This window comes from Mustela erminea, chromosome 10 (genome assembly GCF_009829155.1).
Source record: "Mustela erminea isolate mMusErm1 chromosome 10, mMusErm1.Pri, whole genome shotgun sequence".
Classification (NCBI taxonomy): Eukaryota; Metazoa; Chordata; class Mammalia; order Carnivora; family Mustelidae; genus Mustela; species Mustela erminea.
The window spans coordinates 36,695,144-36,709,010 of record NC_045623.1 but is presented as its reverse complement, the minus strand read 5'-3'; the positions used below and the strand labels follow the sequence as shown (position 1 = coordinate 36,709,010).

Sequence of the window (13,867 nt, the reverse complement as noted above, 5' to 3'; positions counted from 1 at the left end):
CATCCTTCAGAAAGGATAAATACCCAACTTTTCCATCAACATGGATGGGCCTGAAGGAGATTATGCTAAGTGAAATAAGTCAAACAGAGAAAGTCAATCGTTACATTGTTTCACTTATTTGTGGAACATAAATAGCGTGAAGAACATTAGGAGAAGGAAGGGAAAAATGAAGGGGGAGAAATTGAAGTGGGAGGTGAACCATGAGAGACTATGGTCTCCAAGAAACAAACTAAGGATTTTAGAAGGGAGGGGAGTATGGGAATGGGTGACCCTGGTGATGGGTATTAAGGAGGGCATGGATTGCATAGAGCCCTGGGTGTTAAATGCAAACAATGAATCATGGAACACTACATCAAAAACTAATGATGTACTGTATGGTGACTAACATAATACAATAAAAAATAGGGGGAAAAAAGGATGCTCAGCAGTGTATAAAACACTCATTTATTTTTAATTTAACAAATACTGCCTTTACATGCAGTGACTTCTCCTAGGCTTTGTAATACATGTTTTACATATACATTATTGCTTGTGCATTAATCATCCATTAATTCTTAACATTAATGAAAATACATTATAAAAATCAAATTTCTTTCCAAACTTCATCTCACTGATGAACTGCCACTAAAAATATATTGGTTAATGATCTTGACATGATTAGGTAAGAACATTAAAGTAGCTGTTAAATGTCTCATCAATCCAGTGACCACCAGTATAATTCTTCTTGTTGTTAGGTTACTAAGTTAAAGAATATGAATTGTATTTTACTTAATATACTTACTAAGCTTGTAAAGCGTTTTTACAGTTCTTTACAGTTATAACAGTTATTACACAAATTAAAAATGTGAAATTCTTCAAAGAAGAATTTATTATCAGTCTAAGAAACACTAATCATCTATATGAAATAGTAATATTGGTAGTAGCTAACATGGAGTTATCACTATGTATTTTAAGTTTATATGTATCATTTGTTATATGCATGCTCTATGGTAAGTTTTTATATATATTCTCATGTTTTGATTTTTTAAAACAGCCCAAAGAGGCACCATTATCATCGCCATCTAGATGAGGAAACTGAGTGTCAAAGAAGAGATCCCCACCTGAATACTGATGTCCGGATACTGTTGTCATGTTAATCTGACTCCAGAGCCTGTGCTTCGCATTTAACTGGTTGTCTAAGGTTTAATCTCTTTGTATGTTAGAATGGAGTTGAACCACATAGTTAAATACAGAATGATGATATTATAGAAGTACTTTTTCAGGTACCTATTTTTTAAATATAAAATATTACAGTTAAAAATCATAGGTAGACCAACTTTAAGACTTCATTCTTTGTGCATCTCAATCACTTGAATACTTTGATAGAAGATGGGGACTCAAGCAATCTATTCCTATTTTCACTTTCCATCAGTGAACAGAAAGAAAGAGCAATTAAAATTATAGTTGGGGTGAAAAGAAAAACTAGTGAGGAAAGGGACCAGAGCCTTAGGAACTCTATAGGACATGGTCAGGTGGACCAACATACACTGTTAATCTTATTGCAGATCCTTTGTTAATAAGTGGCTTTTTTCTTGCTGTTTTCAAGATACTCACATTGGCCTTGGCTTTTAGCAGTTTGATTTAATTTGTCACTGTGGATTCTTTGAGTTTATCCTTCTTATAGTCCATTGAGCTTGAATGTGTAGATTCATGTCTTGTAACAAGTTTTAGAGGTTTGCAACCTTTTTTCCTGCATGTAAGTCCTGTATATGTTTTGTTAGATTTACAACAGGGTTTTTTGTTTGTTTGCTTGTTTGTTTTTGGTGTGATTGTAGATGATATTGAATTGTCATTTTTATGTCTTTATGTTTAGCATAGAAATACATGTCTTCTGTATTTTAAAAATTATTATTATTTTTTTTTATTTTTATTTATTTATTTATTTATTTTTGAGAGAGAGAGAGAGAGTGTGTGTTGGGTGGTGTGGAGAGGGAGAGAATCTCAAGCAGGCTGCATGCCCAGCATGGAGCCTGATACAAGACTTGATGGCATGACCATGAGATCATGACCTGAGCCAAAATTAATAGTTGAACACTTAGCCTACTGAGTCACCCAGGCACCCCTCGATTTTGTATTTTTATTTTATATTCTGCAACTTTGCTGAACTGACTTATTCTAGGATTCTATTGTTTTTGTAGATTCCTTGTGAGTTTCTTCATAGAAAATTCTATCATTTTTAAATAGGGCTGGTTTTATTTCTTCTTTTTCTGTCTGTATGCTGCTGTTGCTACTGCTGCTGTTTGTATTATTATTTTGCTTTAATGCACTGGCTAGAACTTCCAACACTATGTTAAGTAAGAGTAATGAAACTCTACTGTAGGCCTTCTTCCTGATATTAGAAGGAAAGCATTCAATTTCAGTTTTTCATTCTTAGGGTAGCTATAGGATTTATCATGAACAGAAATTCAGTTTTGCCAGATCCCTGGTATTTTATTCTTTAGGAGTTTCAAAGTTATGAATTTAATTTCCTTAATAGTTATAGAGAAGTTCAGATTACAAATTTCATATTGAATGTGTTCTCACAGTTTGATTTTCAAGGAAGTTGTCCATTTTATCAGGCTGTCAGATTTATATGTGTGAAATTGTTTGTAGTATACTCTTCTATCCTTTTGATGTCTGCCGAATAGCTAGTTATGCCTTTTTTGTTCCTAATATTAAAATTTTTCTTGGGGGCACCTGGGTGGCTCAATGGGTTAAGCCTCTGCCTTCAGCTCAGATCATGATCCCAGGGTTCTGGGATTGAGCCCCACATCCGGGCTCTCTGTTCAGCAGGGAGCCTGCTTCCCTTCCTCTCTCTCTGCTTGCCTTTCTGCCTACTTGTGATCTCTGCCTGCCAAATAAATAAATAAAATCTTAAAAAAATAAAATAAAATTTGTCTTTGTTTTTATTAGTCTTGCTAAAATTTTATCAATTTAACTGATTTTTTTCAAAGAACCAGCTATTTGTTTTATTCATTATCCCCCCATATTGTTGTTCTGTTTTCAGTTTCATTGGTTTTTGTTCTTTATTATTCCGTTCCTTCTTGCTTTGAGTTTATCTTGCTCTTTTTCTGGTTTTGAGGTAGGAGCTTAGATGATTAGTTGGAAGCTTTTCTTTCTTGATGTATACATGTAGTGTTGTAAATTTCCCTCTCAGTCCTGCATGAGCTATATCCCATAAGTTTTCTTTTAATTTGCTTCAATGTCTTTTTAAAATGTCCCTTGATACTGTTATTTTTTGTTTGTTCTCTCTGGTTTTGTTGTTTCTGTTTTCTTCTTTCTGCATTCCTGTAGGTTTTATATTTTTTTAGAATTGTGATTTATATACTGTATTTGAGTTTAAAATCTTCATATAGCTTTTTTCATGGTTGCTTTGTCTATTTATATAAATATCACTTCTCAAAGGATGCCTGGGTGGCTCAGTTAGTTAAGTGACTGCCTTCAGCTCAGGTCATGATCCCAGCCAGGGTCCTGGGATCAAGTCTTGCATCTGGCTTTTTACTCAGCGGGGAGTCTGCTGCTCTTGTGGCTTCTGTGCTCTCTTCTCTCTCTCTTTCCCTGACAAATAAATAAAATCTTAAAAAAAAATTACTTGTTACAGTCTACTGGTATCATAATTTTACCAATCCAAGTAAAGTATGGAAAGCTTAACACCAATAACATCCCTTTTCTATCTACCATTTACAATATAATTGTCTTTAATACTTCCTCTGTATATATTTAGAACCACATCACACAATGTTTAGGTAACTATCATTAGCTAATCTTTAAGGTAGATCTGCTGGTGGTAAATTTGCTTAGTTTTCTTTCAGATGAGAATATCTCATTTATATTTTCATTCCTGAAGATTATTTTCTCTGGGTATAGGATTTTTTTGTTTTAGCACTTGAGAAACATTGTGCCATTTCTGTTATTCTACTGTTATTCCAGTTTTCTCCTATAGTTAAGGCTTCATACTCCGGCTACTTTCAAGATTTTTTTTCTCTTTGTGTTTCAGAAGTTTAATTATGATGTGTCCTATTTTGTATCTCTTTGGTTTACTTTGTTTGGAGTTTGTTCAGTATTTTGAATCTTCCTGCTTAGGTCTCTTGTCAGAATGTCATGTTTTCAGGTATGAATTCTTTCAGTACCCTTATTGCCCTGCCTTCTTTCTCCTGTCAAAACTCTGTGACAGAGGGATGCTTGGGTGGCTCAGTTGGTTAAGTATTCAACTCTTGGTTTCTGCTCAGGTCATGAGCTTAGGGTTGTGACATTGTGCTCCGTGTTGGGCTCTGTGCTCAGGGTCACGTCTGCTTGGGATTCTCTCTTTCCCTCTGCTCCTTCCTCCCACTTGTGTGTGCACTTGCGTGCGCGCGCTCTCTCTCTCTTTCTAAAATATATAGATCTTTTGTTATATCCCCCAGTTCCCTGAGGCTCTGTTATTGTTTGCAGTGTATTTTCTCGCGGTTACTGCTCTTGGGTAATTTTTTTTTGTTCTGTCTTATAATTTACTAAACTTTCTCCTTTCCTACCTACCATTCTGCTATTGAATCTACTCACAGTTTTTTATTTTGATTATTTTAATTTTGAGTTCTGAAGCTTCCATTTCAGTCTTTTTTAATATATTTTTTTGTCACTCAGCCGATTTGCTGAGGCTTTCTGTTTATTCATTTGGTTCAGGCTTATTCAAGCTTGTTCATAATTATTCATGAAAGCATTTTTTATCATGACCACTTTAAATCTTTAATAATCCTAACATCTCTGTCATCCGGATGTTGTTGTTTCTTGATTGTCTCTGTTGATTGGGTTTGAGATCTTCCTGGTTCTTGATACGGTGAATAGTATTCAATTGAAACTTGGACATGTTTCTGTTCTGATGTGCGACTCTGAATCCTATTTTAATCTGTTTCATTTGACTTTTTCTGACGCTGCTCTGGTAAGGGAAGGGCAGATCCTTTTTACTTCCAAGTGGAAGTAGAAGTCCAGGTCCTCTCTCAGCCACTGCCAACAGCTGGTGGGCTCATGCATGCTGCAGGGCAAGTGGGAGTGGCTTTATCACACTGGAGGAGGGCACAAGTCCTGATTCCCCACTCTGTCTTCCCTAACACTATCAAGAAGGGGAAGGGAAGGGTTCCTCATCACTGCCATGTGGAAGTATGTTTGCCTGGTCTCCTGACACTTTAGAGGTGGCTTGATACCTGCTGCCTGGGGTGAAAGTCCTGGCTCCCTGCTTGGTCTTCTCTGACACCACCCTCTCAGGGACATTGAGTACCTCATTACAGCCTTGTGAGGGTAGAAGTCTGGGCTGCCTACCTGCCCTGTAAGGGTGGAGATGGGACCAGTTTTTTCTATAGGGTTTGACTAAGGTGAGTTGTCATGTCCGAGAGTTTTCAGTCTTGCTTTGCCGTCCCTCCCTTGGTCCTTTGGCTAGAGAGAATAGGCTTTTGTTTGGTTCTTTCTGTGTGTGCCCATTTCTGGACAGCCAGCCTCTGTTGCTCCAAAGCTGGGATATGCGAAGGGAACTTGCCACTTGGTCATTCCTGAGTCCCAAGAACTCTAACTAGTTGGCTGGCTGCCTTCTCTCTCTACCTTTTAGAGACTTATATATAATGTTTTTAGTTGTCCATAGTGGTAAGAAGAGCAAAGCATTTGTCTACTCCAGCTCCTTTAAAGTGAAAGGTGCTATCAGCTCTTTTTATTTTTATCTTTTATAAACATATAATGTATTTTTTTTAAGCATTCACATACATTACCTTGTAATTTCTTTTTTTTTTTTTTAATTTTAATTTTAATTTTTTTTTATTTTTTTTATAAACATATATTTTTATCCCCAGGGGTACAGGTCTGTGAATCACCAGGTTTACACACTTCACAGCACTCACCAAAGCACATACCCTCCCCAATGTCCATAACATATAATGTATTTTTATCCCCAGGGGTACAGGTCTGTGAATCACCAGGTTTACACACTTCACAGCACTCACCATAGTACATACCCTCCCCAGTGTCCATAACCCCACCCCCCTCTCCTGACCCCCCTCCCCCCAGCAACCCTCAGTTTGTTTTGTGAGATTAAGAGTCACTTATGGTTTATCTCCCTCCCAATCCCATCTTGTTTCATTTATTCTTCTCCTACCCCTCCAACCCCCCCACATTGCATCTCCACTTCCTCATATCAGGGAGATCATATGATAGTTGTCTTTCTCCGATTGACTTATTTCACTAAGCATGATACCCTCTAGTTCCATCCACGTCATCGCAAATGGCATAATTTCATTTCTTTTGATGGCTGCATAGTATTCCATTGTATATATATATACCACATCTTCTTTATCCATTCATCTGTTGATGGACATCTAGGTTCTTTCCATAGTTTGGCTGTTATAGACGTTTTTGCTATAAACATTCGGGTGCACTTGCCCCTTCGGATCACTACGTTTGTATCTTTAGGATAAATACCCAATAGTGCAATTGCTGGGTCATAGGGCAGTTCTATTTTCAACTTTTTGAGGAACCTCCATGCTGTTTTCCAGAGTGGCTGCACCAGCTTGCATTCCCACCAACATTGTAGGAGGGTTCCCCTTTCTCTGCATCCTTGCCGGCATCTGTCATTTCCTGACTTGTTAATTTTAGCCACTCTGACTGGTGTGAGGGGGTATCTCATTGTGGTCTTGATTTGTATTTCCCTGACGTATCACCTCTTTTTTTACAGGGTGATCCACTTAAACGTATAACTTTTAGTGATAGCTCAACCACCCCTTGTTGACTGCCTGGAAACCACACAGGAAAGTACTGGCCAGTGTTCAGCGTCCAGCCTTCAGCCTTCCATGTAGAAATTTATTTTGTCAGTCCCCATGGTGATTGAGTTCAAGGAGACCGATCCATATGAAAAGTATTCTTAAAACAAATGATGTATTATTTAATTTATAGTCATTGCTAAGTACTGCATCCATGAGGATCAGGTGGTGTTTGGTTAGATGGTACGTTCACAGTGAGTGGTGCTGAAGAAAGAATTCATTAAATAGCTTCATAATAACTTACTTTTGGTGCGACTTTTTCTCTTCCTAGTTTACATAGTATACACATATTTTGGGGAATAAATTACACTTCATAATATGGTTGGGGATTTACACAATTCTAGGTTTGTCCCTAGAGAATGCTGAGGATCCCCTTTAATTCAGATATGATGGCACCAAGCTATTAGAGACCAGTTTATCTAGCTGTGCAACAGACGTACTTGCCTGGGGTCTGGATGGGTCAAGTTTTGTGCCAAGGAATCTTTACCTATAGACAATTAGACAATTCTCAGATGGATACTGCCAGTTTTCTCAGTGATTTTTCTTTACCTACAGTCCTTACTTTTGAATAACCTACTTTTTTTTTTTCTCTATATACACTATTGCCTTAAGGCAGTTTACTATTATACTTAATATTACACTATTAGGCTTGCTGTCCTGGAGGGTTTTTTTTTGGGGGGGGGTTGTTTGTTTGTTTTTTTAAGTAGTTAATCTGGGGTCATGGAGCCCCTTTCCTAAAGTGCACAAGTCAGTCTTTCTGGAGAAAGTCCATAGTTTTCATCATATTTTAAAGGATTCCATGGCCCAAAAAGTCATAAGGCCACAAATACTTTTGCTTTGCACTGTCATGCATATATGGTTTAAACCTCTTATAAACCATCTTAGCTTATTATCACCTGAGATATTAATGGTGTCGTTGCTCATTTCTTTGTTTTTTTTTCTTATAATTGTAAATATTAAAATTTGGTAATTTTTTTCTTAATATTCTTTGCCTTTTATTTATTACTTATTTACCTGTATTCTAACTATAAATTTTTTACTTTAACATGCATAAGTTTCTGTATTTGAAGACAAGCCAACGTATTGCTCTTTCCTTATGTTATTTATTTTGTCCCTTAAGTCCTAATCTGTTATCCAAAATAGAAAGATACTACACATTTTGGAAATTTGTGAAGTTTTTCTGCTGAGACCATTTTAAAATTGACTGTAGTGGGGGAGAGAGTTATATATGCATGGGTTCTCTAATTTGTATTAAACACAAAACTAATTTCTCTTTCTCTATAAATGTATAAGTTGTTTAGTACATTTAACATTTAGTAACATGTTCAAAGGGAAAAGTTGTTCCCTAAAACAATAATCATAATGTTAAAAAAAAAAAGATTATCATTTAAAGATGTGATTTTAAAAAATATTTTCTTCACTTCTGTTTCCTTCCATTTTTCTGTGGTCTGATACATACATCTTTGTGACTTTGATGCTGTGTAGATCTGGTTTGGTGTATTTAGTGCCATGTTTTATATTTAGCTTGATCATTATGTTCTTGCACGAAATAAGGCCTTTTATGCCTTGCCAATGCAGAAGTAGGTAATCACTGCTGTTATGAATGGTCTTTTAAGAGTTGAGTTTGGGGGTGCCTGGGTGGCTCAGTGGGTTGGGCCTCTGCCTTCAGCTCAGGTCCTGATCTTGGGGTCCTAGGATCAAGCCCCACGTCGGGCTCTCTGCTCAGCGGGGAGCCTGCTTCCCTCTCTCTCTCTCTCTCTCTGCTTGTCTCTCTGCCTATTTGTGATATCTCTCTCTGTTAAATAAATACAATCTTTAAAGAAACAAAAGAGTTGAGTTTGTTGATAATCTGCCACAGGGAAATGTTCATTGAGCTGAGAGATAACATGCCACCTTGCACAGGAGTCTAGAACTAGAACCCCGTGGAGTTCCAGTTCTGTCCTCAGTGTTGGATGCATTAGTGCCAGCTGCCGGTGGTGCCTGGCCGGGCTGTAATTTCATGGCTCTCAGTTTGCACCCTCATGTTGTTTGTAGGCTGTACATTTTCTGGGGGTTCTGAAATAGCTTGCATAGCAGATTATTTACAATTCTTTACTCAAACATGAAAAAAAATTACTTCAGAAAGCATCATTAGTATTTTAAATTACTGTCTACAGTCTCTAAGTGCACTACAAATGTGCTGTAACTAATAAAGCTTTCCCATAGATTGAAGAGAGAGTCTTAGAGGAACTGTAGTAACTGGATGTAGAGCATCTTTGATAAAGAGAATTGGAACTGTCAAATACCTAGGAAGTAAAGAATGTGGCTGGACTGGACTTACTGACTTTACATTTGTCAAAGGTGGAAATAGATACTAGTATTTTACCATCAACAGTTATTACTATTAGTCAAGTAAGTGAGATTTGATTAAAAAAAATTCATATACTCTAGAGGAAGAGAAAGCATGAACAGGGGTAGGGGCACAGGGGAGGATCTTAAGCAGACTCCCTGTTGAGCATGGAGCCCAACTTGGGGCTCCACCACATTAGGACCCTGAGATCATGACCTGAGCCGAAAGCAAGAGTTGGATGCTTAACTGACTGAGCCACCCAGACACCCTGAGATTTGATTTTATAAACAAATACTACTAATGAAAATGTTCTTGATGTTCCACACTATTTTCTATTATTTTTTATGTAGTTTAGGCACTATGTTAATAATTATGCTGTTTATTAAAGCAAAGTAAAAACACTTGAAAAATTGAAAATGCATATAAATATGTTATTTGAATGAGGAAAGTAGTGACTCCCATATTCGTACCTTGCATAGATGTCTTTTTAAATTGTGTTAATATGCAGTACATGTAACTTAATACACATAATGAACCAAGACCTATGATTAATTTTTACATGTGACATCTGGCTAGAGTTTTATCATTAAAAAAAAAATTGCATCCACAGACTAAATGATCGCTTCTTTTTAAAAATATATTTAAGGGACGTCTGAGTGGCTCAGTTGGTTAAGCATCTGCCTTCAGTTCAGATCATGATCCCAGGGTCCTGGGATCAATGCAGGCATCATGTTCCCTCCCTGCTCAGTGGAGAGTCCGCTTCTCCCTCTCCCTCCTCCTGCCGCTCCCCCTGCTTGTTCTCTTTCTTTCTGTCAAATAAATAAAATCTTCAAAAAGTAAAATAAAATAAAAATATTTTTTAATTTAGTAGCTAATTTTCCCAAGAGTTATTGGGCATGTAAAATTTTATTAACTAGATGGAGTCATTATAAAAACTATTAATATTGCAGGGTTTCTTTTCTTTTAATTATCTATTTATTTGAGAGAGAATGAGAAAGAGAGCGCACAAGTAGGGCGAAGGGCAGAGAGCGAGGAGCAGACTCCTGGCTGAGCAGGGAGCCTGATGTGGGGCTCCATCCCAGGACCCAGGGATAATGACCTGAGCCAAAGGCAGAGATGCCCAACTGACTGAGCCACCCAGGTGCCCACAAATTTTGTTTAGTCATTGAGTATTCTATAGGTAAAATGGTACCCATATATGAAAGAACACATAAAGTCTTTTCCAAGTACTTGATTTCAGAAAAACCATTTAGGGTAAATCCAGCATCGTTGCTTGTATGTGAATCTTTTAAAGGCAATTTCATGCATGTCTGGGCTGCTTGAGGAGACCTCTCACACTTCCGTCAGCACTTGAATGACAGCAGCACTGCTTTATTTCCCTTTGTGGAAAGAGGACAGCATGTATATGTAACAATATCATAATAATTTGGGATCTGATGACAATTTGAGGTTGTTTGGGAGATAAGAGTCCTTAAAAATTATTGAATATAATAATATGTGTAGGTTCTCAATAAATACTGTTTGACTTTAACCTGAGATAACTTCCCAATCTTATGTAGATGCTTATAGCCTCATATATTACCTTGATTTATAGGTCCATTTGGAAAGCATTGTCAATTTGAAAAGTAATATGCTATCATGTGGCATGTGATTCTTGAAAGTCTGCCCTGCTTCCTTTTTCTTTCTTTCTTTCTTCGTAGCTTCCTTCTACAGATTGTCTCTACTTGCTCCTTAAATGGTGGTATTTCCTAAGATTCTGTCCCAGAGTCTCTTTCCCATGCTACATATTCTAGATTATGTAGGCAGTTGCATTCATTTCCATGAATTTTCATTTCCATGAAACCATTTCCATGGTTTTCCCAGATGTCTTCTACTTGAATGTTTATTCTCAACTCTTGACCTATGTGCCCAATTACCTACATAACATCTCCTGGATATCCCAGGCAATCCAGCAGTGTGCTTAGCATTAAGCTCATTTCCTTCTCTGCACATTTCCATCCAGCTCTCCCAATGGGAAGGGAAAAAAAGGAAACATATATGCATATACATGTAGAACATATGCACTTCTCATCCTGTTTTGGAAAGCCCACAGCTAGTAAGTAGCAGGCCTAGAACTCTTATTCAAGTCTTGTGAATGTGAATTTTCAGCTCAGAGTATATTTTCTATGATGTGGTGACCATATATTCTAAACCAAAATATAAAATGCATGGTTTGACAGTATTTGAAGCCTGTGCTTGTTAATCTAATTGTACCTCATTGCTTTTTCATGTCATTGTATTAAGTCATGCCTTATAGATACCAATAACACATACAATATTTTAAAAATTGCTGTTATGAAACATGTGGTATGTGAGACATATGTATGCATTATATGTATGATTGTACCTAGTTAGGGAGATTGGATAATGCTTCCCCTTTGAGCAATGATGACATTCCATATGGAGGTTCATGAGTTCACCAGGCAGCGTTATGGTACAGGGAAAATAGTAGAGTGTTCAAAGCAGATGAAACAGCTTACAAAAAGATCTAGTGGTAGGAGGGTGCACGGTATGTGTGGGCAGCTGTCTCTGTGCAAGGTAACTTGTAATCTTGTTACAGGTTTTTATATCCTGATAACTCTCTTTCCCCGTGCTGGCTTCCTTATTCTAAAAAACATTCAAAGCTGAAGTTTATATTAAACAAAGAATAATAGTAAGCATCTACCTTCGGCTCAGGTCAGGATCCTGGGGTCCGGGGATTGAGCCCCACGTTGGGCTCTCTGCTCCTCAAGAAGCCTGCTTCTCCTCTCCCTCTGCCTGCCACTCTCCCTGCTTATAGGTGCGCTCTCTCTCTCTCTCTCTCTCTGACAAATAAATAAAATCTTAAAACAAACAAACAAAGATAGCCCAAACTTAGAATGTAGTACAACACCAAAAAGAAAAAGGATTTATATTGGTATAGTTTCTACTCTTGTTACCTAAAATCACTCCAGCATTTATAACCATTGCCCTGCTACCTTTTGATAAATGCGGAAATAATTAAATCCTAAGTATAAATTTCAAAATATTTTCTTAAATTCCAAGTGACTTATTTTCTAAATGCATTTCTTACTGTGAAGCTTAGTATCCATGCAATCTGTCTTTGTGTTTAAGAGTTAATTCAGGCTGTAAAATTCTATTCTATTAGAATGTAGTGTGGGGCACCTTGGATGGCTCAGTCGGTTAAGTGTCTGGCTTTGGCTCAGGTCATGATCCCAGGGTCTTGGGATGGAGCCCTGCATCAGGCTCTCTGTTCCTCAGGAAGCCTGCGTCTCCTTCTGCCTCTGCCTGTCACTCCCCCTGCTTCTGCACGTGTGTGCACTCTCTCTCAAATAAACAATAAATTTTTTTTTTTTTAAATCTAAAAAAAAGAAAATGAACTGTGACTTTTGAACTATACCAGTCTCCGGTCTGTGGTATTCTAAACTTGATTTGATGACTGTTTATTCTGTTTTTCTGTATATGCATGTGTATTATCCTTCAGAGAGTAATTCTGAATGTTTGGTCTTCAAAACATTTCTTCAGGTGCTCTTACTCATTTCTAAATTGGAGAATTATGTTTGAGGAATGGGAAATTATTTTCATTGTCTTTAAAAAGTGAGCTCACAACTGTTTTTCTTTGCAGAAAGGGCAATTGCAAGACATGAAGTTCGAGAAATTGAGCAGCGACATACGATGGATGGCCCTCGGCAAGAGGCCACGCTGGATGAGGAAGAAGACATGGTGATCATTTATAACAGAGTCCCCAAAACTGCAAGCACTTCCTTTACCAATATTGCCTATGATCTGTGTGCAAAGAATAAGTATCATGTTCTTCACATCAACACTACCAAAAATAATCCAGTGATGTCACTACAAGACCAGGTAAACACGTAGGAGATAAGTGAATGTTTTCTGACACTTCCTCATTCATATTTTGTATCTCAAGAGGCAAAAGCATTTTAAGGGATATGTGTACTGACCCCAATGAATTTTAAGTCTCTTGGGGAACAGGAACAAACAAACTTCTTTTTTTGTTTTTAAGACTTTATTTATTTGAGAGAGAGAGTGTGTGTGCATGAGTTGGGGTTGGGGGGCAGGCACAGAGGGAGAAGGAGAAACAGGCCTCCCTGCTGAGCAGGGAGCCAGATGTGGAGCTCCATTCCAGGACTGTGGAATCACGACCTGAGTCTACGACAGACGCTTAATGGACTGAGTCACCCAGGTGGCCCTGCTAAACAAACTTTTCTATAATTTTACATTTTTCACAATATTTGGTATATTTCCTTGCATATTATATGTATTTAAATATTTATAAAATTAATGAACTTATTAAAAGCTTGAATTTTTGAAAAGAAAATGATGCTCTTTATTATGGTATCCTTTAAAAAATAGGAAATATTTTCAGCAAGATACCTTGCAATAGAAATCATTCAGTTGTCTCATTTTATGATAGAGAAATCTTTACTTAATGAATACCTGTGTTCAGTTTTGTGACAAGCCTCCTAAACATCCACCTTTACTAGTAATTTATGTAATATTAACTACAAACTCCTGGAGAAGAGAAATAGTGGCTTATATTTTTAACATAACCTTGCCTTTTAAGTTGTCAAGAAACTTTAGATAAACAAATGGATAGATATGAAAAAGTCTTAGGAAAAGTGGAGGAAATTATCTCATTAAATAAAATCACTTATCTCTTTAGCAATAGTAGCACACAGTTTCTCCACAACTGGAGTTCTGACTA

General features: G+C 37.2%; 1 protein-coding gene across 3 annotated transcripts in view; it reads left to right on the top strand.

The window, feature by feature from the left end:
* HS2ST1 (heparan sulfate 2-O-sulfotransferase 1) overlaps nt 1–13,867 on the top strand; it is a 175,057-nt gene that overhangs the window by 126,488 nt on the left and 34,702 nt on the right. For all 3 annotated transcript variants that reach the window (XM_032303713.1, XM_032303714.1, XM_032303715.1), the window contains exon 2: nt 12,767–13,005. In XM_032303713.1, the coding sequence (XP_032159604.1) occupies nt 12,767–13,005 (239 nt within the window). The remainder of the gene's footprint in view (nt 1–12,766; nt 13,006–13,867) is intronic.